Raw genomic sequence first — 26,623 nt, forward strand, 5'->3', positions numbered from 1 at the left:
AAATCCTGCTCATCAATTTTTTTCTGCCTTAATGTAGTTCACATGAACAATCTCTGCCACTGCCCCAGAAGGCCTCTCTTTGGGAGGGGAAGGCCACATCAGTGGGTACGAGCCCTGTGCAAGCGCTAGGACTGTGGGCACCTGTTGTTGATTTCAGCAGAAACTATACATGTTTCCCCAGCTGCAGGCAGGAAGCTCCAATTCAACCAGTGAAGCTCCAAGGATGCTGTGCAATTAAGAGCTAACAGCGGGTCTGATTCGCAGGATTTTGGCGGGCTGTCCCTTGGCTGGTATCTGGAAATGTGGATGTCCCCTACACTGATAAGGTTACTTTGTCCACACCCGCTCTTCTTAGGAGAGTTAGGATTTTGGTGGTTGTGGCAGACAGAGGATACCTCCTAGAACAGCCCCAATAAAAACCTTAGACTCTAAGTCAGGGAAGTCCAATCTTTAGGCTTCCCCGGGCCACCATGGAAGAATAAAAATCGTCTTGGACCACACATAACATACATTAACACTAACAATAGCTGATGAGCTAAAAAATTGCCAAAAAAATCTCTGTTTTAGGAAGGTTTATGAATTTGTGTTGGGCCTCATTCAAAGCTGTCCTGGGCTGCATATGGCCCACAGGCCACAGGCTGGACAAGCTTGCTCTAAGTCTCGAACAGGCTTCCTTGGGCAGAAATACTGCACACATGTTGATTTATTTCGCTGCTGGGAAAAAGAGCGTTCTACATGTGACCTCTCCCAGTGGGAGAGAAGGAAGGTGGGAAGGCTGTGCATGGATTTCTGCAGACTCTGCGGGATATGTCTTTTTTTCTTGCTGGTTGTGACACATTACAGCCATGATACAACTACCTCTGGGTCCTGAGTTCTTCTTGAAGATCACCAGTGTGGGGGTGCGGTGAGACCCTTGAAACAGATGTCAAGGATGGCATTAAGACTAGAAAAAACCTTCCATGAAGTTTATAACGACACACTTGTGACAATTTATAAGACATATGTGATTTCAATTTTCCCATGACAAAGTTTCTGGCTACCCAAAAAAGCAAAAAAGCAAAGTACCTAATACTTACAGATACATCAGAAGAAGAAATCTTTAAAAGATACTGACACTCCCCACAACAGATTTATCAACTTTCACCCTAGGAATGTAAAACAATGTGGAGAAATACTATACCACCAATTCTGAAATTTTCGTAGGACTGTGCCATTTATAACTAATATTGTGTACTTTCACTGAAGTGATGTAGAAATTTATTACATACTTTTGTTGTAGTTTTAAAATTAGACATTTTAATTTTAGTGACAAATGGTAAAAGCAATGACACTGAGGATCTTGAAAATATGATATATATATTTTGGATACTTTTGTATCTACGCTAAATATTGTTTATGTACTAGCGTTTTTATCTGAAACATCTATCTGATGGTTTTCTTTAACCTATAGATGTTCACAAATGTCATCATATATGAAAAAGTGTTAACCATATAGGTTTGTTTAAAAGCAGCGAGATTTGTGCATTTTACTCAACTTTATTTCTCATGATACCACAAAATAAAGTCATAAAAAGTCAAACCTCTTTTGTAGAGACTCAAGATATGGGCAAGTCTAAGCTGTGTGATTCTGGAAACTACAGCAGCCAACAAGGCCATATATTTGAAAAAAATTTAAAGTATTTTTTTCTAAAGTGGAGAATCTGCTATTAAGAAATGCAATGGCAATATGGAACATCAAGAAGTAATATTTGATAAAACTTCACTTATAAACAAATCATTAAGTCTGTTTTATGTGAGTCCATTTACGTGGCCATCCCCAAAACCAAGGAATAAAAGTTTAAACCTCATATGTGTGATAGCTGTTCTAAAAAGAACTGAATTGCCATCATAAAATGACAACCATATTTAAAAAATAACTTCGTGTTAAGAAAGACAAGTAAAAAATAATGCAAAGAACAGGCCTTTTCCAAGTTGAAAACAGCTGACCATGGGGACTCTTCTCTGGGAGGAGGGGGACAGATAGACACAGACGTGCAGTGAGCCTACCAATAGTGCAGTGCTCTCCATTCCAGCCCTGGCTGCATTCGCACTTGCCATCCTTGCAGGTTCCATGCTCGGCACAGCGGGGATGGCAGGCTCTCTGATTACACGCTGGGCCCGTCCAGCCTTCTTCACAGCGACACGTCCCCCCCATGCAAACGCCGTGTGAGCCACAGTCCACAGAACATATTTCTGCGTGGGAGGAAGAGGAAGCAAAACAGGAGAGAAGGGTAGCGGGAGGGAGAAGGGGAATTAATAAGCAGCGCTCCATCTTCCACTCACATTTGTTCAAGTGAAACACAAAATCATCAAAAAGAAATCAGAAGTATTTGTATGTTAAGTAAATTTCAGCACCGACTACTAGGAAATTATCAATGGTGGAACTCTACATCTTTATTCATCATTTAATTTTACATGCTGCTCTAATCATGCATAAAATACACATGACAATTGCTAGAAATAATTTCTTTATATATATAATACTTTAGATAGAAAACATTACATATATAGAGAGTAGTCATGTTTATATACATCTATCACCAAGAAAACAGGTCCCCATATCCCCACCCCCAAATTAATGAAATATTTCAGCATCTCAGGTATCTAACAGGCTTGGGTTTCATACATATGGCAAGAATTTGAAAAGGGGTTATTTCTAATGCCACATTTAAATGTTTTAAATATTCAGAAACTTTCACGAAGAGGAATCTACTTTGGTAAGCAAATTAGCTTGCTTCTGACACAGACATGCATGTAAAAGGAAACTGTTTCTCCTAGTCAGTAAATTTGTACTGTTGACAGATACAAATTTCTTAGTCCACAGTACAAAACCAGTTTAATAATACATATAATTGACTCTCCTTTGAAAAACAAAGTTTTTCAATTCCTAGAATTACTGAAAAGAGCATAAGTTACCAAATGACTTCAAATGTTATACCAGGTTAGCTCTTTAAAAAGAATTCAGATGTGTAAGAAAAATTTTTTAAGCTTTCTTAACAGCTTTCTTTAACTAGTTCCAATTGAGAGACAGGGAGAGGGAAAGGTAAAAGAAACTTTGAAGGTTATTTCATTTTACTCTTTACATATAAGGTTAAAGTTAGCTATAGTTTTTTGGGGTAATACCCCTGAAATTCTAAGACCGTTGATTAGTTTTCATTTTCTTGCAAAAATAAAGCACTGAACAATAAAAACCTAAAATCATTTCTAACAAACAGAAAATGTACTAAACCTTTATTTGATTAAAAAATAGTAGCTGTTTATGCAGTCACATGTTCTGTTTTTCCTATTCATTCCCCAAATAACATTTCTCAGACACGTGATTCTCTATCTTACAGGCTAACTTTAAACACCTTATCAAGGCACTATGAGAGTTGTAGTATTTTTTATAAACAACACCCAGGACTATTAACTGGAAGAGGGTAGCACACAGGTTTTTTTAGGCAATATTTTCTATCTCCTTTGAATTAAATTTTTGATTAAGAGATCCAAGATAGTTTGATTAACTTCAGAGCAACATAATATCAACCCAGCTCTAGAAGCGAGAGGTTTCTTTCTGAGGTACCCTTTTTATTCAATCTAATCAATTTTTCATTAGGGTGATGGTGTTTATCAGCATTTAGCACACTAGCTTTGAGCAAGGCGCGTCAATCTTTGTAATGAACTTATTAATTAGAGTTAATTTAATTGAAGTGGAATTGAAGGGCTAATTAATGAACAAACTGCTGATGAAGATAGAGGAAAGCCCTGTTGCTTTCAAACCTATAAACTTTCAGATGGAAATAATTCATTTATTCTCTTTTAGCAGCTTAACCAAATGTTTCTTCCGGTGTAAAGTCTACTCTCTTATTGAATTTAGATATGTGAAGGTCATTTCCACAACAACAGAAGAGGTAGTGAGTACAGTGTTTTCCTCTAGCATTCACTTAGAAATTCAGAATTATACTGCTTGTAAACTTTAAGCCACAAATGTAAAATAACAGTGCTTTTATAAGCTTTAAATGAGAACTGTGCAATAATCAGATAAATTTGAGGCACACAAGACCAGATATTTTCACAGCATGATTGGAAGCATATTTGAGATCTTTACTATTAATTCTAAGTGGGTTTTCTGTCTTTCTGCAGCTAATAGCAAAGTTTCATAAAGATTTTTTTCTATACTTATTATAATTACTTTCTTCAAAAATGGAGTATTGTATTCATTATGCTACTCTATTTATCGAGAGTTGAATAGATGTGAAATTTCTTTTTTGCATTGAGGATACCAAGATGAATAGGATAAAGATCTCTGTTCTCTAAGACTAAACAGTCATTTAGTACACAGGTAAAATTAGATTTTCAACTACCAAAATAATTACAGCAGCATGAAAAAAATTCAGTCTAAATACGTAAAATAATGATATGTGATTTTTGGCAGCCAATTTAATCTTTTAATTAACATTTATATGTATATTTTCCAATTCATAGCAGTATCATTTTATGAAGAGGGCTGAATTAACTTTTAAGTTATTTAGTATCAGTTACAAACTACCCTTTATAAAATAATTCAGGTAATACACTATAATAACTTTATATGAAAAAAGGGGCTATTGTGCTTGTTCCTTTCCGACTCGGATAATTGTAGGAAGCAAATCTGAATGACAGTATTTCAAGCAAGTATTATTCTACAGCTAGTCTTAATATGCCGTTTTACTGATGGAGGCATAAGAGACCTGAACCAAGTAGCTTCACTATAGAAGTAATTATCTCTATAACATTTAATTGGATATATTTTGTGGAAAGGGTTTTTTTTTTTTTTCTCTTTTTTTTTAAAAAATTTATTTATTATTATTATACTTTAAGTTGTAGGGTACATGTGCATAACGTGCAGGTTTGTTACATATGTATACTTGTGCCATGTTGCTGTGCTGCACCCATCGCCTCGTCATTTACATCAGGTATAAATCCCAGTGCAATCCCTCCCCCCTCCCCCCTCCCCATGATAGGCCCCGGTGTGTGATGTTCCCCTTCCTGAGTCCAAGTGATCTCATTGTTCTGTTCCCACCTATGAGTGAGAACATGCGGTGTTTGGTTTTCTGTTCTTGTGACAGTTTGCTAAGAATGATGGTTTCCAGCTGCATCCATGTCCCTACAAAGGACGCAAACTCATCCTTTTTTATGGCTGCATAGTATTCCATGGTGTATATGTGCCACATTTTCTTAATCCAATCTGTCACTGATGGACATTTGGGTTGATTCCAAGTCTTTGCTATTGTGAATAGTGCCGCAATAAACATACGTGTGCATGTGTCTTTATAGCAGCATAATTTATAATCCTTTGGGTATATACCCAGTAATGGGATGGCTGGGTCATATGGTACATCTAGTTCTAGATCCTTGAGGAATCGCCATACTGTTTTCCATAATGGTTGAACTAGTTTACAATCCCACCAACGGTGTAAAAGTGTTCCTATTTCTCCACATCCTCTCCAGCACCTGTTGTTTACTGACTTTTGAATGACTGCCATTCTAACTGGTGTGAGATGGTATCTCATTGTGGTTTTGATTTGCATTTCTCTGATGGCCAGTGATGATGAGCATTTTTTCATGTGTCTGTTGGCTGTATGAATGTCTTCTTTTGAGAAATGTCTGTTCATATCCTTTGCCCACTTTTTGATGGGGTTGTTTGTTTTTTTCTTGTAAATTTGTTTGAGTTCTTTGTAGGTTCTGGATATTAGCCCTTTGTCAGATGAGTAGATTGCAAAAATTTTCTCCCATTCTGTAGGTTGCCTGTTCACTCTGATGGTAGTTTCTTTTGCTGTGCAGAAGCTCTTTAGTTTAATGAGATCCCATTTGTCAATTTTGGCTTTTGCTGCCGTTGCTTTTGGTGTTTTAGACATGAAGTCTTTGCCCATGCCTATGTCCTGAATGGTACTACCTAGGTTTTCCTCTAGGATTTTTATGGTATTAGGTCTAACATTTAAGTCTCTAATCCATCTTGAATTAATTTTCGTATAAGGAGTAAGGAAAGGATCCAGTTTCAGCTTTCTACTTATGGCTAGTCAATTTTCCCAGCACCATTTATTAAATAGGGAATCCTTTCCCCATTTCTTGTTTCTCTCAGGTTTGTCAAAGATCAGATGGCTGTAGATGTGTGGTATTATTTCTGAGGACTCTGTTCTGTTCCATTGGTCTGTATCTCTGTTTTGGTACCAGTACCATGCTGTTTTGGTTACTGTAGCCTTGTAGTATAGTTTGAAGTCAGGTAGCGTGATGCCTCCAGCTTTGTTCTTTTGACTTAGGATTGTCTTGGAGATGCGGGCTCTTTTTTGGTTCCATATGAACTTTAAAGCAGTTTTTTCCAATTCTGTGAAGAAACTCATTGGTAGCTTGATGGGGATGGCATTGAATCTATAAATTACCTTGGGCAGTATGGCCATTTTCACGATATTGATTCTTCCTATCCATGAGCATGGTATGTTCTTCCATTTGTTTGTGTCCTCTTTTATTTCACTGAGCAGTGGTTTGTAGTTCTCCTTGAAGAGGTCCTTTACATCCCTTGTAAGTTGGATTCCTAGGTATTTGATTCTCTTTGAAGCAATTGTGAATGGAAGTTCATTCCTGATTTGGCTCTCTGTTTGTCTGTTACTGGTGTATAAGAATGCTTGTGATTTTTGCACATTAATTTTGTATCCTGAGACTTTGCTGAAGTTGCTTATCAGCTTAAGGAGATTTTGGGCTGAGACAATGGGGTTTTCTAAATATACAATCATGTCATCTGCAAACAGGGACAATTTGACTTCTTCTTTTCCTAACTGAATACCCTTGATTTCTTTCTCTTGCCTAATTGCCCTAGCCAGAACTTCCAACACTATGTTGAATAGGAGTGGTGAGACAGGGCATCCCTGTCTTGTGCCAGTTTTCAAAGGGAATTTTTCCAGTTTTTGCCCATTCAGTATGATATTGGCTGTGGGTTTGTCATAAATAGCTCTTATTTTGAGGTACATTCCATCAATACCAAATTTATTGAGCGTTTTTAGCATGAAGGGCTGTTGAATTTTGTCAAAAGCCTTTTCTGCATCTATTGAGATAATCATGTGGTTCTTGTCTTTGGTTCTGTTTATATGCTGGATTATGTTTATTGATTTGCGAATGTTGAACCAACCTTGCATCCCAGGGATGAAGCCCACTTGATCATGGTGGATAAGCTTTTTGATGTGTTGCTGAATCTGGTTTGCCAGTATTTTATTGAGGATTTTTGCATCGATGTTCATCAGGGATATTGGTCTAAAATTCTCTTTTTTTGTTGTGTCTCTGCCAGGCTTTGGTATCAGGATGATGTTGGCCTCATAAAATGAGTTAGGGAGGATTCCCTCTTTTTCTATTGATTGGAATAGTTTCAGAAGGAATGGTACCAACTCCTCCTTGTACCTCTGGTAGAATTCAGCTGTGAATCCATCTGGTCCTGGACGTTTTTTGGTTGGTAGGTTATTAATTATTGCCTCAATTTCAGAGCCTGCTATTGGTCTATTCAGGGATTCAACTTCTTCCTGGTTTAGTCTTGGAAGAGTGTAAGTGTCCAGGAAATTATCCATTTCTTCTAGATTTTCTAGTTTATTTGCGTAGAGGTGTTTATAGTATTCTCTGATGGTAGTTTGTATTTCTGTGGGGTCGGTGGTGATATCCCCTTTATCATTTTTAATTGCGTCGATTTGATTCTTCTCTCTTTTCTTCTTTATTAGTCTTGCTAGTGGTCTGTCAATTTTGTTGATCTTTTCAAAAAACCAACTCCTGGATTCATTGATTTTTTGGAGGGTTTTTTGTGTCTCTATCTCCTTCAGTTCTGCTCTGATCTTAGTTATTTCTTGCCTTCTGCTACCTTTCGAATGTGTTTGCTCTTGCTTCTCTAGTTCTTTTAATTGCGATGTTAGAGTGTCAATTTTAGATCTTTCCTGCTTTCTCTTGTGGGCATTTAGTGCTATAAATTTCCCTCTACACACTGCTTTAAATGTGTCCCAGAGATTCTGGTATGTTGTATCTTTGTTCTCAATTGGTTTCAAAGAACATCTTTATTTCTGCCTTCATTTCGTTATGTACCCAGTAGTCATTCAGGAGCAGGTTGTTCAGTTTCCATGTAGTTGAGCGGTTTTGATTGAGTTTCTTAGTCCTGAGTTATAGTTTGATTGCACTGTGGTCTGAGAGACAGTTTGTTATAATTTCTGTTCTTGTACATTTGCTGAGGAGTGCTTTACTTCCAATTACGTGGTCGATTTTGGAGTAAGTACGATGTGGTGCTGAGAAGAATGTATATTCTGTTGATTTGGGGTGGAGAGTTCTATAGATGTCTATTAGGTCTGCTTGCTGCAGAGATGAGTTCAATTCCTGGATATCCTTGTTAACTTTCTGTCTCGTTGATCTGTCTAATGTTGACAGTGGAGTGTTGAAGTCTCCCATTATTATTGTATGGGAGTCTAAGTCTCTTTGTAAGTCTCTAAGGACTTGCTTTATGAATCTGGGTGCTCCTGTATTGGGTGCATATATATTTAGGATAGTTAGCTCTTCCTGTTGAATTGATCCCTTTACCATTATGTAATGGCCTTCTTTGTCTCTTTTGATCTTTGATGGTTTCAAGTCTGTTTTATCAGAGACTAGTATTGCAACCCCCGCTTTTTTTTGTTCTCCATTTGCTTGGTAAATCTTCCTCCATCCCTTTATTTTGAGCCTATGTATGTCTCTGCGTGTGAGATGGGTCTCCTGAATACAGCAGACTGATGGGTCTTGACTCTTTATCCAGTTTGCCAGTCTGTGTCTTTTAAGTGGAGCATTTAGTCCATTTACATTTAAGGTTAAGATTGTTATGTGTGAACTTGATCCTGCCATTATGATATTAACTGGTTATTTTGCTCGTTAGTTGATGCAGTTTCTTCCTAGCCTCGATGGTCTTTACATTTTGGCATGTTTTTGCAATGGCTGGTACCGGTTGTTCCTTTCCATGTTTAGTGCTTCCTTCAGGGTCTCTTGTAAGGCAGGCCTAGTGGTGACAAAATCTCTAAGCATTTGCTTATCTGTAAAAGATTTTATTTCTCCTTCACTTATGAAACTTAGTTTGGCTGGATATGAAATTCTGGGTTTAAAATTCTTTTCTTTAAGAACGTTGAATATTGGCCCCCACTCTCTTCTGGCTTGTAGAGTTTCTGCCGAGAGATCTGCTGTTAGTCTGATGGGCTTCCCTTTGTGGGTAACCCGACCTTTCTCTCTGGCTGCCCTTAAGATTTTTTCCTTCATTTCAACTTTGGTGAATCTGGCAATTATGTGTCTTGGAGTTGCTCTTCTCGAGGAGTATCTTTGTGGCGTTCTCTGTATTTCCTGGATTTGAATGTTGGCCTGACCTACTAGGTTGGGGAAGTTCTCCTGGATGATATCCTGAAGAGTGTTTTCCAACTTGGTTCCATTTTCCCCCTCACTTTCAGGCACCCCAATCAGACGTAGATTTGGTCTTTTTACATAATCCCATACTTCTTGCAGGCTTTGTTCATTTCTTTTTCTTCTTTTTTCTTTTGGTTTCTCTTCTCGCTTCATTTCATTCATTTGATCCTCAATCGCTGATACTCTTTCTTCCAGTTGATCGAGTTGGTTACTGAAGCTTGTGCATTTGTCACGTATTTCTCGTGTCATGGTTTTCATCTCTTTCATTTCGTTTATGACCTTCTCTGCATTAATTACTCTAGCTATCAATTCTTCCACTTGTTTTTCAAGATTTTTAGTTTCTTTGCGCTGGGTACGTAATTCCTCCTTTAGCTCTGAGAAATTTGATGGACTGAAGCCTTCTTCTCTCATCTTGTGAAAGTCATTCTCCGTCCAGCTTTGATCCGTTGCTGGCGATGAGCTGTGCTCCTTTGCCGGGGGAGATGCGCTCTTATTTTTTGAATTTCCAGCTTTTCTGCCCTGCATTTTCCCCATCTTTGTGGTTTTATCTGCCTCTGGTCTCTGATGATGGTGATGTACTGATGGGGTTTTGGTGTAGGTGTCCTTCCTGTTTGATAGTTTTCCTTCTAACAGTCAGGACCCTCAGCTGTAGGTCTGTTGGAGATTGCTTGAGGTCCACTCCAGACCCTGTTTGCCTGGATATCAGCAGCAGACGCTGCAATAGATAGAATATTTCTGAACAGCGAGTGTACCTGTCTGATTCTTGCTTTGGAAGCTTCCTCTCAGGGGTGTACTCCACCCTGTGAGGTGTGGGGTGTCAGACTGCCCCTAGTGGGGGATGTCTCCCAGTTAGGCTACTCAGGGGTCAGGGACCCACCTGAGCAGGGAGTCTGTCCCTTCTCAGATCTCAACCTCCGTGTTGGGAGATCCACTGCTCTCTTCAAAGCTGTCAGAGTCGTTTGCGTCTGCAGAGCTTTCTGCTGTGTTTGTTATTGTTTACTGTGCCCTGTCCCCAGAGGTGGAGTCTACAGAGACAGGCAAGTTTCCTTGAGCTGCTGTGAGCTCCACCCAGTTCGAGCTTCCCAGCAGCTTTGTTTACCTACTTAAGCCTCAGCAATGGCGGGCGCCCCTCCCCCAGCCTTGCTGCTGCCTTGCCGGTAGATCGCAGACTGCTGTGCTAGCAATGAGGGAGGCTCCGTGGGTGTGGGACCCTCCCGGCCAGGTGTGGGATATGATCTCCTGGTGTGCCTGTTTGCTTAAAGTGCAGTATTGGGGTGGGAGTTACCCGATTTTCCAGGTGTTGTGTGTCTCAGTTCCCCTGGCTAGGAAAAGGGATTCCCTTCCCCCTTGCGCTTCCCAGGTGAGGTGATGCCTCGCCCTGCTTCAGCTCTCGCTGGTCGGGCTGCAGCAGCTGACCAGCACCGATTGTCCGGCACTCCCCAGTGAGATGAACCCAGTACCTCGGTTGAAAATGCAGAAATCACCGGTCTTCTGTGTCGCTCGCGCTGGGAGTTGGAGACTGGAGCTGTTCCTATTCGGCCATCTTGCTCCGCCCCCCCCGGAAAGGGTTTTTTAGTATAGGTAAAAACTCAACAGAAAACACTAAATGCTTATTTTATATGTAAATTATATGTAATTACAAAATATATTTTACGAATAGAGGACAAAACAAGTTAACGTGTTATTTAAAATAATACCACTCACTCATGCTGGATAAGTGTTGGTTGGTGGTAATATCCCTAAAATTCTTTAATAAGACATTTCAGGCTCTCTCTAATCCAGATCCCAATTTGTGTTTTTACTCTTATTTATTCTATACATGTTATTTGCTCTAGCAGATGTGAATTTTCTCACCAAAGTTTCTGGTTCCTCAAGCAAGCCAGAGGTGTATGGGCCAAAAGATGAGGGAGAGTGAATAAAACAGGAAGGAGGGTAAGAAGAGAAGGAGGGAGGGAGGGAGGGAGGGAGGGAGGGAGGGAGGGAGGAAGGAAGGAAGGAAGGAAGGAAGGAAGGAAGGAAGGAAGGAGAGATAAGAGAGGGAGGGAAGGAGGAAGAAAACTCATCTCATACAAAAATCAGAATGGGAAGGAGAAAGGATGAAAACTTGTCTCTCAGTAGTATATGAGTTCAATAGAAAATTTTCATGAATATTATCAATTAGCTGATAGGAAACATTTGTTAGTCTGGGCTTCCAGGATTCAATTTGTAGGAGGTAAAGAGTAGCAGAGAAATCTGTCATGCTGATACTGACTCAGAGGGCAGCAGAGATGTCACCCAAGGTTCTTGAAAGGCCAGGAAACAGCAATTTGTAAAAATTACTAGTCTTTTTACTTCTTGCTAAAAATAAACATGTGAATTAGCTTCTCAGCACAATATTTCATGTCATTTTATGCCATTTGATTGTACTAATAGAGGAAACAATTTGCATTTCATAAATTTCACATTTGGGGAACCATGTCCAATCACTAATGTGGAAGCTCCTCTGAATTGATGAGAAATTAAGTATGACAAACTACAATTAGCCTTTAGAATACTTCTACCATAGTGACTACTATCACCACCCTCTACTACGTCTATTAGTGGTTAACACTTACTGAGCACGTACTGTGTAAGGTGCTATTCTAAGTGCTTTTCACGTACTAACTCATTTCAGCCTTACCTCAACTGTATAAAGTAGTCTTGTAATTATCTCCATTTTACATACAAAGAAACAGAGGCACAGAGATATTAAATAACTTGCCCAACGTCATATTGCTAGTGAATGGCCATCCGAAATTTGAACCCAGGCAGCTCAGCGTCTGTGTTCTGGTTCTCAGTCACTTACTGTTAAACAGGCTTAGAGAAGGGGGCAGGAGAGTAGATAGACCCCTTCACTGAAGCCAAGACTTATATTTAATCTAAGTGGGATGTTTTTATTCACTCTACACTGCTAGTAAAATTCATTTTCTTTCTCATTTCTTCTCTTTGTCCTTCCTTCTCTATAATCGTCCTCTTCCTCCTCCACTTCTCTTCCCTGTTTCTCTTTCTCATTTTTCCTCTTCTTTTGATGAATTGTGTAGTTTTGCTTACTTTGAGTATCCAAACAGAATTCATCCTCTTTTCTATTTCTCACTTCTCTTCCATTGCCTCCCTATGTCCTGCCTCTTCAATCAGCCTCACCCTTTCCCAACTTTCTTGCTTCATTCAGGGACATTAACATTAGCACCAATTCTCCTTGCTTCATTTTTACAGCTCTTCTCAACCCGTGTCTCTACTGTGTCTTTTTCAGCAGGTCCTGTCTGCTTTTCCTTTCAAATGTCCCTCAGATTTACCTTTTTCATTTCTACTGACTCCCAACGAATTCATCCTCTTATCACCTCACACTTGTGGGAAAGTCCTCCAGCTTGTCTCTTCACCATCAAAGTCTCACAATTCATGCTCTCTGACTTATTATCTACAGGACAGTTTTCCAAAAACGATACTCTCGTTGTCTTACTGGGCAAATTAGTGCTATTGGTAAATCCTCCATTGCCTGAAACTATCATTTCTAAACCTTACTCCCCATAATTAGGCCCAATCCAATTTTTTGCCTCCAAATACTTTTTCACTGTCCCTTGAATATAATGATATTTCTCACAATTGCATCTTTGCTAATCTTTTATTTAAATTGCTTGGAACCAGAAGTGATTTGGATTTTAAACTTTTCCAGATGTTATAATATTTGCAGAATACGTACCAGTGGAGCATCCCTAATCTGAAAATACAAAATGTGAAATGCTGCAATGAGCATTTCCTTTGAGCATCATGTTGGTGCTCAAAAACGTTTGAGTTTTGGAGCATTTTGAATTTCAGATTAGGGATGTTCTATGGTAGTGATGGTGGTGGAAGCGATCTTTAGAATTTATTATCAGCCAAGCTTTGTACTATGTTATATACATTATTCCAAGTAATTCCCACAGCATCTTTGTGAAGAGTGTCCCATGATTTTACAGATGAGTAAACTGAGGCATATAGCAATTTGCCTAAGGTCACATAGCTCTTAAGGAGTACAGATTGGATGTGAATCCACACATCTGATTTCACAGTCCATGCTCTTAAGTACTTTCTAATACTGTTCACCTAGCCAAAAATTATACCCTTATCCAGACTGCCATCATCATTAAATAGAGAATGTTAATACAAGTCTCCTTGAAAACTTCGAATACTCATTTAGAATCACTCCTCTGAATGTCCACTGAATTCAGCATAATATTCCATGTAATACTCAATATAATATCAAACTAGAATATATTGATTTAGAATTATTTCATATGTATTCATCTCATCTCCCTAATTAAACTGTAATCTTCCGCACTAGAATGGCATCTTCTCAAACTGTAACTTATGAGTCATGGAATTAGCTCATGGCCTGCAACCAACATTTGAAAAAAAATAAAATAGGCTTGAAAAAAAACAGCGTGTATCACTTTGTAGAATGTTTATTTCAATTATGTGAGGATGTGCATGTACACTTACAGTAGGTCATAATGCAAAAATGTATTTAAGGTGATAGTTCAAGGTCAAAAAATTAGAAAGCCATTGTTCTAGAGGGCAGACATGATTCATTAGTCTTTTATTCTTACGGGGCCTATCACAATCCCACACACACAGTAAGTACTCAATAACAACTTGGCTGACTGAATAAAATTACCTTGTACCATTTCTATTATAACCATATTATTATGATTAAAAACTCAGTGTTGAACCATTTATACATATCATAATATCTATACATGCATAATCTTTACTGTGATCATGTTTAGCCCTATATTGTCAAGTGATTTTTTAAAATTGAGGCTTCTCTGTTTATAAGATAATGGTGCTTAAATTCCCAAGCTATACTTAAGATTTTAGAGAGGTTAGTTTCGATTAGTAGTTCCATAAATTGAGAGTTAGGAAGATATGGCATCTTATGCAAATGAAAGCTTACTCCTCCCCATAATACTAAAGGGGAAATTTTAATGATAACTTGGCTAAGCATGGTTCCTTCTTTTTTATAAGGCAACTACATATCATTACTTTTAATATTTATTTCTGCAAAGAATCACTTTACTAAAATTTGTATTACGTTTACAAAGAGGCTTTTAAAAATTAAAATATCATTTTTAGCTAAATAGTATCAAGCAACTTGATTGTACTGCATTTATTAACCTCACCATTTGAGCAGTCTGGGCCAGTCCAATTAGGGTCACATGTGCAGGAGCCACTTTCTTGAAGGTATGTTCCGTGACCAGAGCACTGGTCTGGACACATGGTCTTCAGTATTTCACAATTGCTACCTCCCCATCCTGGACTGCAGTGACATTCCCCATGAATACACACACCATGATTAGAACACCCAGGGTCTAGACAGTCAGCTGGTGTAAAGACAAGAACGATTTTATTAAATCCAGAAGATATCATAGTGCATGCAGAAAAAAGAATTAAATCCTAATCTAATTTATATGAACACTTTGGATAATCAAATATTTATCTACCATTTTCAAGAACCTGTTTCTGAAAATGCAAAGAATTATAACACAATAAAGCATTAAGAACCAGGCTCGTGCCATTTAGGTAATTGAGACTCTTGCAAGGATTTGTAATTTTCCTGAATTACACACATAGGCTCTTGAGGTTTCAGACTATTGCTCTCTGTTCTGCCTAATCACAGAGTAATAAGTATTGCCTTCTCTATAACAAAATCTGTGACCACTGAGTACTGACGGCTGTATGGGATCCTCACACTGTTTGAGAAATAAATGAGTTGCATACTCTCTTTCTTAATTCACTTTAATGTGCTTTAGATGACGAGATTTAATTTAGCAATTTGACTCAATAAAACTTTACACTTGTAGGGTCAATGGCCTGAAAATTTAATTCCAGAGACTTAATTGCATTACTTTGTGTGTGCAGATCAATAAAATCAATTTGATTGAAGAACGGAAATGGTGCTTTTTTGCTTTCTGAAAAAACAATTCACCTGCACTTTACAATATGGTATCTTGACTCTCATCATTACACGTACACAGCTATGGAACAAATCCATGATGTCACACTTCTTTTCAGTAGCATATTTTGTGTACCATTCTGTCTTTCTAGAGAAGTCAAAATGCTAGATTTAGAAGCTGGCATCAATGTAAAAAACTATAAAAAGAAAAATAAAATCCAACAGTCTGCTGTTAGTTTCAAGGTACGAGGTCTGCTTGCTTTCTCAGAGTGAAGAAAAGGAATGATTCACACGGCTGAAAAAGAGCAAGAGGCCCTTTGGTGTGTGTTCTTTTTATTAGTTAAAATGTTAATAAGACAATGCATTCATAAATATGGATTTTTCAAAATTGCTTTCAAAAGGAAGCCTATAAAAGAGATTTGCCAAACTAAAGATTACAGATATAATCTATTTCTTTATGAAGACAACAACAGACTTCTGCAAATATTGACATGTTTACCTTCTTCACAATTTTCTCCTTTGTATCCCGAGTTGCAGGCACAAGAGCCCATGATACAAATCCCACGACCCCCACACTGCGGGTCAATACACTGGGTAGCCGGCACATCACACTCCGTACCCTTCCAGCCGCTGAAACACAGGCAGCGGCCCTTGGAGTACTGCCCGTTGCCACTACATAACACTGGACAGGCCGCTGTGAAACAAGACACGACAGAAGAATTACAGCCACATTTTCCACCGAGCTTCCGAGAGAAAAGACACATCGCTGGAACAAGCAATTTGCCGGTTTTCCCCCTTCTTTCCTGTCTCGGTAGTTCTTGGAATTACTTGTGTTTCTACAGCTTATTTATATCGGCTTAAGAAAAGAATCTAACTTGCATACCTCTTGAACAATCCGGACCCAGAAATCCTGGAAAACAATGGCAAGTTCCAGAAACGCACTCTCCATTTCCATGACAATTCCGGGGACATTCCACCACAGACTCTGAAGAAAAGGGAAAGAAGGAACACTTGTTGTATAGCCTGCCTCTTGCAAAAGATAAACGGTGTCACTTTGATCTTCATTTATGCTAGATAATTTGAGGAGTAAAGCAAAGCACTGTCACTTCAAATGCAGATTTTCAAAGTGTTTCATGATGTATTCTCGTCTCCCAAGGTAATTCCAGATGATATTTTCTCCCAGTGCTTCATAGTCTGTCACATATTCACAAATAAACGGTTCAAAAATAATTCTCATATTCTACCTGGGCTTTAACACCCTAGGAATTACCCCAAATTGGTACAGATAATTTAGTTTCTATTAAACACGGTGTTTAGGCTGTAGCCTGGAAAAGGGGGCTTTGAAGACTATTCTTACCTATAACAATGGTATTAAAAGACACCTGCTCTGCATTTTTCCCGTCATTATAAAAAGCCAGATGCCAGATTCCGGAATCCAAGTACTGGATAAAGCCAGCCTCATGAAGGCTGACGGATCTCGCCTGCCGTCCGGCTCTCTCCGTCTCAAGCAGGCTCCGCTGCTCTCTGGCAATCAGCCTGCTGCCATCCAGGAGCTCCACGAAGTCATACTGCGGGATGGATGACGAAAAATAGTCAGAAATATAAAGGCTGGCTGCTTCTCTTTCTTTTTGTTCTCCAAGCTGTCTTCCTTTGCTCTAACAAATACAATGTTAGAGAGAAGTTCCTGACTGACAGGTCCAAATGGCAGAAGTCTCCTATGCACACCATTTACAAGGAGGATGCAAACTACCTGCCACATAGGGCCGGATCCAATCATCAGGGACCATTTTTTTCCCCTTATTGGGCAATATGGTTTCCAAATTTATTTAATTCTACTGACTGATCAAAGTTTAATGAGTTTAGGCAGTCTGGGGATACAAACATAAAATCTACATGAACTGACATTTCCAATCCAGCAGGCTTATTTTTAATGCATTAATTTAAAATTGATATATAACAGTTGTACATATTTTGAGTGCCCTCCCAGCCTCTGGTATCCATCATTCTACTCTTTCTTTGTTTTAAATTTTATTTTATTACACTTTAAGTTCTGGGATACATGTGCAGAATGTGCTGGTTTGTTACATAGGTATGCACGTGCCATGGTGGTTGGCTGCACCCATCAACCCATCATCTACATTAGGTATTTCTCCTAATGCTATCCCTCCCCTAGAACCCCACCCCCTGAGAGGCCTTGGTGTGTGATGTTCCCCTCCCTGTGTCCATGTGTTCTCAGCATTCAACTCCCACTCATGAGTGAGAACATGTAGTGTTTGGTTTTCTGTTCTGGTGTTAGTTTGCTGAGAACCATCATTCTCCTCTTTCTACTCATTCACTTTTTTAGCTCCTATATATAAGTCAGAATATGTGGTATTTGACTTTCTATGCCTGGCTTATTTCACTTCACGCAATGACCTCCAGCTCCATCCATGTTGCCAGCAATCTTGTTGTAGTTAGACCACAAGATAACCCTTCACAGTCTTCTCTGACTTAATATTCATGTAGCAACAACTACTGTTGAATCCTTACTCTGTGCCGGCTCCTCACAGGAACCCTCGTAGGAAGGCTTTACCATTTGCACTTTACAGATGAAGGAATCTGAACTTGAGGAGCTGCAGCAGGCTCTCAGCCATCTGCTAATGGTGGGGTTGGGGTGTGAACTCAAGAGCACTTCACTCCAAGTGGGGTCATCCCTCCCACCCTACTCCACCTCTCCTGTGACCCTGACGTGACCATCTCAAGCACGATGGAGAACGCCACGGGCTTTACTTAGTTATTGTTAGATTAAAGACAAGTAACAAGATGCCTTTACATCTTTGATCTAAACAGTTAATGGAGGGGTTCTGAAGCGACGGCAATAATAGGAAATGTGCCTGACTACTCTTATGAATGGGTCATCATTAAACCTAAGTTTTGTTTTAGTAAAATTAGACATCAACATTGGTGGCTGGAGAGTTTAAACAAGAATTAAAAATATAAAATGTGACTGTTATACAGTGGAGTAAAATTTTATAAGTAGAAATAATACAGGGAATTTGAAAGATGCTGAAAAGACTTTCCAATGTAGTTTCAAGAAATTTTTTAGATAACAATTGTTAAAAGTAGAGTGATTCAGTGTCTACAGACTGTTACCTAGTTTCATTCTATTCCTGAGGTGTGTTTATGGTGAAACATATGCCACAGTACAATATATAAATAATAATTATAATACTGCATATATAAATCATAAATATTCTACTTTCTGATAGATTTCTTAAATGGAATTTCATCAGAGGCCTATTTAAGAAAAAGATCATTATATGAATCTCTTAATTCAATCAAGGTGGAATAAAATCAGTTGTTGGAAATACTGAGAATCACAGTTAAATAGATTGCCATTTTACTGATCATAGACCTCTGCTGTTAACATTGGAGAGAATTTAGAATTTAATTCAGCTTCTGACTTATTAAAATTATTATTTATAAGTAAAATCTTTTTTTGTTCTTTTGGGTAGTTTCATTAGAATAGAATTCAGCTGTGAGAAATATATAAAAATAGTATAACGTGATCAGCAGTCAACGACATTTATTTTCATTTATACCTTATAAGGATGAAAAGAATGACTGGTGTGGATACCTGCCCTACAAAAATTTGACTGGAATTCTATTCTAGAATTATTAGAGGAAAACTAATTCAGCAGTTTTGAAAGGTGATTCTGTCTCAAATAAGCCATTCATTTCCTCATCAGGTTTAAATATTTACACATTTGCATGGCAAAGAGACAAGAAAAAATTTCTTTTTATGACCCAAGCATATAAACATTTTTCTTCCCTAACATTAAACACAGTAACTGAAACAGTTGAAGGGAGAAATTCTGAGTTTTAGCTGGTCTTTGAAGGTAAAAGCACAACCATCACCTTTATCATGGAAGTAACCATTTGCATCACACTGTGAACAATAAAATAAGGCCAGGGTAGTGAACATGATGGTGGGGAGGAGGAGCTGACAGGTTTTGAGTATCTACCCAGTTCTAGGCTCTTCTGCAGAAGTGTTTCACACATGATTTCAGAAGTGATTCAAATACCTAAAGAAACATTCCCTACGTTAACACTAAAACCATCTGTGCCAAAAGTTACCAAATTACAAGGAATGAAAATACTTAACAATTTTCGTTCTTAGGGCATAAACTGGTCACTTAAGGGCAAATGTGAGTTTTGCTCTGTAATACTTTAAGATGGAGACACATATATTTTTGGGGAGAAGAGGAGTCTTAGGACCTTATGCTCTTTTTAGGAAGAAATTCTTGGGGCTAACTCTTCAATTGCACTACTCCGGGGAAGCCATCATGAGACAAAGCTTATACTTGATAAAGGTTTCATATAAAGTGAGATAATTTTACTGTGAAAGCTCTGTTTAAAGGTCATTTTCTTATGATTTAATATTAACAAATATACACGCTTTAACAATCCTCGTCTAAAGTTGGTTTCAACTACAATGTATTAACAAGGTCTTTTGGAAAATCAATAGAAGAAAAGTTTGCCCGTCTTTGTTGTATTTATGCTGGTTACCTAATAGACCATTTAAAAACAAATAGATTTTGTTTCAGGTATCTTCGTGGTTCACTTCTGAACAGTTAGATTAGAGGTTTAATTCAATTCTGTTACTAAAACGATGAGTTCTTGGAATCTATGAATACTTAACTGTGTCCTGACATCAACTCTTTGGTAGTGGCACAGTCTTGCTGTAATTGGAATATAGAGAATAAAGAGATTTTACACATCATCTGATCCAACTCTTTCATTTTACCAATGGACACTAAGGCTCAGAGAAGGGATGCTGCAAGGTCACCAAGTGAAAAGGTGGTAAAGGGTATGCTTAGAACCCAGGCTTCCAACTCTCATTCGACAAGAGCCTTCATGTGACTGCACTCAAATGCTACAGTACACTTAACCATAAGGCTCTGCATCGCCTCCTTAGGCCACTAACTGACCAAGAGAATGAAATGGCATCAGGGAGAAGAGAGCCCACTGATTCGTTGGCAACAATCAAACGGGCAGTTTTAAAAAGGTCACAAAGACTGTGACAGCTCAAGCAACCATTCTGAATGGCTGGCCACTTTTAATTATTTCAGGTTGATTTATTTAATGTTCCCCAGAAACAGAGAAATATTCAATTTGGGCTGCTTTATAGAATATTTCATGTTTAAACACTGAACTCAGAAACAGTTGTTTGCTCTGCTGATACTGAATAAACCACAGGAAGAAACTATAATAACCGTGATGCTTAAGAAAATGCATAACCTACTTAAACACATATATTGTGGTAGAAAAGAAAAGTGGGTATCACATGTATTATGTTTAAATACTAGAAAGATTATGAGAAAACCTGAAACTGCACCTTTTATTTCTCTAATCTTAAATGTTATATACAACTTGCAGAGTCAACTAAATCTTTAAATAAACCTTTCAAGTACACAAAACAATAGGCAATTCTTATCTGAAATTATTTTCTGGAATTTATAAGTTACATGTTCACTATTATGCTCGGCTTAGAGGTACATTTTTTGAATTATACACAAATAATCACATATGTGGTTTTAATGGGAAAATATTTTTTCATATTTCACTGGACAATTGCTATAAATCCAATCTGTCTACTATAATTGAAGTTATAGAGGACTTCCATTTAAGAAAATTTTTTTTTTTTTCCTAGACAGAGAGTTTTGCTCTTGTTGTCCAGGCTGGAGTGCAATGTCACGATCTCTCGCTCACTGCAACCTCCGCCTCCAGGGTTCAAGTGATTCTCCTGCCTCAGCCTCCTGAGTAGCTGGGATTACAGGTGTGCATCACTACGTTCGGCTAGTTTTGTATTTTTAGTAGAGACGGGGTTTCACCATGTTGGTCAGGCCGGTCTTGAACTCCTGACCTTAAGTGCTCCACCCACCTCGGCCTCCCAGTGCTGGGACTACAGGTGTGACCCACTGTGCCTGGCCTTAAGAAAACCTGGTTATTGTATCCTAGTCAGTGTCACCTATAAGATGAACTGGAGTCAAATCTAAAATTTAAAATGGTCCAGACTGGCTGGGCGCGGTGGCTCATGCCTGTAATCCTAACACTTCGGGAGGCCGAGGAGGGCAGATCACCTGAGGCTGGGAGTTTGGGACCAGCCTGACCAACATGGAAAAACCCCATCTCTACTAAAAATACAAAATTAGCTGGGCGTTGTGGCGCATCCCAGCTACTCGAGAGGCTGAGGCTGGAGCATCATTTGAACCTGGGAGGCGGAGGTTGCGGTGAGCCGAGATCATGCCATTGCACTCCAGCCTGGGCAACAAAAGCAAAACTCCATCTCAAACAATAAAAAATAAAATAGAATGGAATGGAATGGAATAGAATAGAATAGAATAGAATAGAATAGAATAGAATAGAATAAAATAAATTGGTCCAGATGCGGTGGCTCCTGCCTGTAATCCCAGTCCTTTGGGAAGCTGAGGTGGGCGGATTGCTTGAGCCCAGGAGTTCAAGACCAGTCTGGGCAATGTGGTGAAACCACATCTCTACAAAAAATACAAAAATTAGCCGGGTGCAGTGACACGCATCTGTAGTCCCAGCTACCCAGGAGGCTGAGGTGGAAGGATCACCTGAGCCAAGCAGGTTGAGGCTGCAGTGAGGTGAGACTGTACCATTGCACGCCAGTCTGGAAGACAGAGTGAGACCCTGTCTCAAACAAAAAACAAAACAAACAAAAAGCAGAACCCCAACAAACAAAAATACAAAATTTAAAATTGGGCGTTAGTACATTATAAGAAGTATACAATCCATAAGAATTGAATTTACTTTAATAATATATTAAAAATATTAAATAGGAAAAATGAATACACTAAAGCCTGATATTCAGAAATTTCACCGCCATAAAAATTCACATATGTATATGAAGTAAATCCACAATTATATTAGAAAAAGCATGTTGAAATCTTCTTACTCATCTTTCTTTAAAGATATAATTTCTTTATTAATATGTGATAACTTTTCTTCATAATTTATGTTCCTAGGTTATAGAAGAAGTATTTCTCACAAAATTATATGATATAAAGCATACATGAAAACTTCCCAGTCCTTATTTTATAAATCACACTAAATCAGCATGAAATCCTCTGGGCAAATAAATTGATGATCGAATATAACTTTAGGCTCATCCAACTGTCAATTTTAATTAATCAACTATTACATGTTTGATATTCTACTTACTAACAAAATAGTTGATCTTGGGGAAAGTCTCAGTTCCAATTTTATGGTAGGTAATTCAAAAAACTTCTCTTAGACATGACGGAACCTATATTAAGTGACAATTTCCAATTTACATACTATGACCCAGTACTGTATTAGATTATGAAAAAGGCTGTGGAATTGACAGTAGTTCTCCATCTGTGATTGCTGTTGTGAGGGGATTTTTATGCAAGGGAAATGACTTTGAAGTTCTTTGATATTAAGGATATGTGAATTGTTTTGCATACCACATGAATATGATCATACTTGGTTATCTCTGAAAGCTCTCTTGCCTCTTTATCTCAGCGTTCATCATTTTAGATGAGGAACAGTGCTTGAGTTGATAAAGCTCAGGTCATCATATTTATGTTGATGTTCCCATAATTTCTCTACTAAGAGTAAATCTGGCATAAACTAAAAAATTACATTTTGAACAGAATGAATACGTGTTTGAGATGAATATGTTATGCATCTATTACATGAAAGGAATAAGATCATCTGAAATTATCATAGAATCTTTGTAAAACACTTGGAAAATCCATGGTGTTTTACTGGGTGCTCAGATGATGCTCAATATTCATTAAGTTACTCACAAAATTCAGTACATTTTAAACAGTCAAATCAGGAAGAAAATATTGTTCTTCCCACTACTGATTCAAAAACCTCAGAACAAGTAACCTACATTCAAAATTCTTTCTACTGTAGGAAGTCAGTTCCAAAGTGGCCGAACAGTTAACCAAACAGCTGAGCTTAAGAAAGATACTAATTTCAAAAAATGCAAGCAGCAGTTTTTATTTTATTGATGAGAAAGCCTAGCCTTACCTGAGTATGGGAAGGCGGTAAGCCTTTTCGGCCATAGACTCCTATCAATGCATCCTTCTGAAGAGAGATATTGAATTTAAGAAACTGTGGCTGATCAATGAAGAGCTGTGATCTCCAGAAGATCCCGGGAGGAACCTCTTGAATTGCTCTTCGGCCAATATCAAGTTCTCCGGAATCTATGGTATTATTTTCTTGCGTAAATCCACCTAATTTTCCTGAATGTAAGAGATCCAGTGATGAAGAACAAAACATTTTTTAAAAAACAGAACAAAAAAGGTTTTTAAACTTTTTGAAAAAGTTATTTTTACTAAATGCTCAAGCCATTTCGTCTTCTGATAAAGTACTCTCATAAAATTTGCACTTTAAAAGCTTCCGTTGCTAGATATTGGTGTTTTACTAATTCTGATTTAGCTCCTAAGATAGTTAAGTTAAAATCCCTTTGACTTCCCCAAGGTATGGCTATTACTAAAGCTGTTTTCACACCTACAGTCTTTCTGTTCACTTGAAACGTAATTATCTTACAAATTATGTGTCTTGTTATTTCTTGGGAGAGATTAGGTCTGGTACTTATCAGTCATTCTAAACATATTATAACACTGCAAAGTGTAAATTAAGGCAGAATGGATTATGGAGATTTCTAAATCAATCCTTAAGCAAACAATAAAACCAATCAATGGCTCGGATTCATGTAGTTCTATCTAAATGACATACTAGGATGAATGAAAAACACCAGAAGCTGGCAGAGAGGTAGGGAAGGGGTACTTGGGGCATTGTGAGGGGAAAGGAAGGAGGGGTCAGCTTAAGTGCTCACATAGCTTTTGGTGAAGACTGTTCCTCTCTCTTTTGACCCTCATTTCAAACTCACTTGTAGTCTCAGTGGACATGCTCTGTTACTTCTGACCACACTGATCTTTGATCCATAGGAACAAAACCTCTTTGCTCCCTGGATCCCTGCCACCTGGTAAAAGAGCATCTCTTCTCTTCCTGCATGGCCTCCTTCTAGAAAACAGATCCAAGACTCCTCTTTTTGGTATGATGTTCCCCTTTTCCCTCTTTGCCAAGGTTCTTTCTCAGTTGCTCTGATGGGGGTCACGGTAGAATGTCTGCAATTTTCCATAAGCGGAAATATAACCACACTGTCTTTTATGCAAACGGGTCCAGGAGGCTGAGGAACAGAATGAAACTGGGCAAATTATCTTCTATCAATTCAGCCCTTTTACAGTGACAACAACAGGAGGGTGAGGGGGGAGGATCACTTGAGCTCAGGAGTTAAAGTCCAGCCTGGGCAACATAGTGAGACTCCCGTCTCTTAAAAAAAAAAGTGATAACAAAGTTGACTTACTACCAACTTTGTCTTTTTTTTTTTTAAACATTAAACTGTTAATTCAAAACGTAGAGGATGTAATTTTAATCTGAGAGCTGTAAGCTATCTTATCTTAGTGATAAGGGAGAGAGTCTTCTAACTCTCTGTGAAGAATTATTACTTTAACACTGAGTTCATTTTTACTGAGTGTCTGCTAGCGGCAGCACTGTAGGTGACTTAAAAAAAGAAACATAAACCAAAGAGTAGAATCTTAGAGATTATCTGATCTGACTTACAAAGCTTCTGCCATCAAGTAGTAATTACCTGGTTGGGGAGACAACACCCACAAACTGATAAATTAAGTGAGACCCTAAAGCAGTATGACCCTGAGTAGGGGTCAGAGAAAGGCACTATCACTGCAGGCTGGAGGCTGAGAGATTTCACAGGAGTTAAGTTTGGCAGTAAACGTTGAGGAACAGGTAGGATAAGGTTTCTGAGTTGGGATGAACATCGCCATCACAAGCATGCAAGTGGAACTTGAGAGGTGTTAGGTTGGTGCTCAGCAGAGAAATCCATCTGGCCAGAAAATAAGATAAAGAAAACTCGTTTTGGAGTCAGACAAATCTGGGTTTGAAGCCTGGCTCTGCCAACAATTAGCTGTGTGGCCTGAAGCAAGATACTAAACGTCATCTAGAAAATGGGGAGAGTAATGTAATCATTGCACTGTTATAAGGATTCCATGAGGTTTGGGGCATCAAACACAAGCCGCAGTGTCTGGCTCTCAGGAGGTTTGAATGGGTTTGTCATGGGAGGGATGTGAGATAAGGTTGGGAAGGGAAATGACATCTGTTTGTGGAGTGCCTTGAATACCAGGTTAAAGAATATGGTCTTTATACTTTATGCTAGTGATTTTTTTGTATTTTCACTCTATCAAGAGTGTTATTACACTCTTCTCCCTGAAGACGTATATATTTACTAGCATTCTGTTACTGTGCATGTCATTTATGGTATGCTTTTAAAATAGATACTTGAAGACTGATTATGGGTAAATTGCATTTCGATGCCTCAAACACACTTATTCTTGTGTGGTGCTGGGGTGTGTGTGTATAATCAAGAGAAACAGAACTGAAGATTACTAAGGAACATGACCTGCAATCACAGACGCAGTTTATGGCCGACAGGATCTGAAGCAATTCACAAAAAATTCACACTTAGAGATAAATGTGAGGTTTGAGGGTACATCACTAGCAAATGTTACAATTGCTTTCCACCTGGACTACTGCATCCTACATGACACACGTACCATCAGTGGTGAAGGACCGCTAGAGCTAAATGGAGACCCATTAAAGGTTCTGAGCAGGCTAAAGGTGAAATGAAATCACTGTTTCAAGAGCATTACTGTGCAGTAACTGTGGGAAGCCTGGAAATGAACAGATGAGTGAGGACACAGTTGCAATAACCCAGGTATGAGGCAGAAGAGGGTTGTACAAGAAAACTCAGTAAAAAGGCATTATTTATAATCTCACTTCCTCTCTTCTTTCTCAGTGTTGACAATCATGGTAGCTATCAGGTCTATTTTTCTTAAACCAATTCAGTAATACAAAATGATCTAAGGAATAAAATTTCCAAATTGAGTTATAGTAATCACTGTAATTTTTCCACACATCAACTCTTGGATTATAAACTGCAGATCATTCATAGGATTCAAAGTATTTATTTTACAATAGTAATACTTGTTTATTTCAGCAAAATTAGAACATATAGTTAAATAAAAAGAGAAAAAGTATATATAATGCTACTACCCAGAGATTATTTTGCTTTCTATCTAAACAGACATCTATCTTGCTTTACTCAGAAATTTTTAA

The 26,623-nt window shown here is 38.3% G+C and overlaps 1 protein-coding gene across 23 annotated transcripts in view; it reads right to left on the reverse strand.

The window, feature by feature from the left end:
- The window catches only part of LOC105466614 (teneurin transmembrane protein 3), a 2,765,046-nt gene that overhangs the window by 105,661 nt on the left and 2,632,762 nt on the right, over positions 1-26,623 (reverse strand). For all 23 annotated transcript variants that reach the window (XM_071092800.1, XM_071092799.1, XM_071092798.1 and 20 more), the window contains 6 exons: positions 23,456-23,670; positions 16,746-16,956; positions 16,272-16,373; positions 15,888-16,082; positions 14,616-14,816; positions 2,047-2,232 (listed from right to left, as the gene is read on the reverse strand). In XM_071092800.1, the coding sequence (XP_070948901.1) occupies positions 2,047-2,232; positions 14,616-14,816; positions 15,888-16,082; positions 16,272-16,373; positions 16,746-16,956; positions 23,456-23,670 (1,110 nt within the window). The remainder of the gene's footprint in view (positions 1-2,046; positions 2,233-14,615; positions 14,817-15,887; positions 16,083-16,271; positions 16,374-16,745; positions 16,957-23,455; positions 23,671-26,623) is intronic.

Source organism: Macaca nemestrina, chromosome 3, assembly GCF_043159975.1.
Source record: "Macaca nemestrina isolate mMacNem1 chromosome 3, mMacNem.hap1, whole genome shotgun sequence".
Classification (NCBI taxonomy): Eukaryota; Metazoa; Chordata; class Mammalia; order Primates; family Cercopithecidae; genus Macaca; species Macaca nemestrina.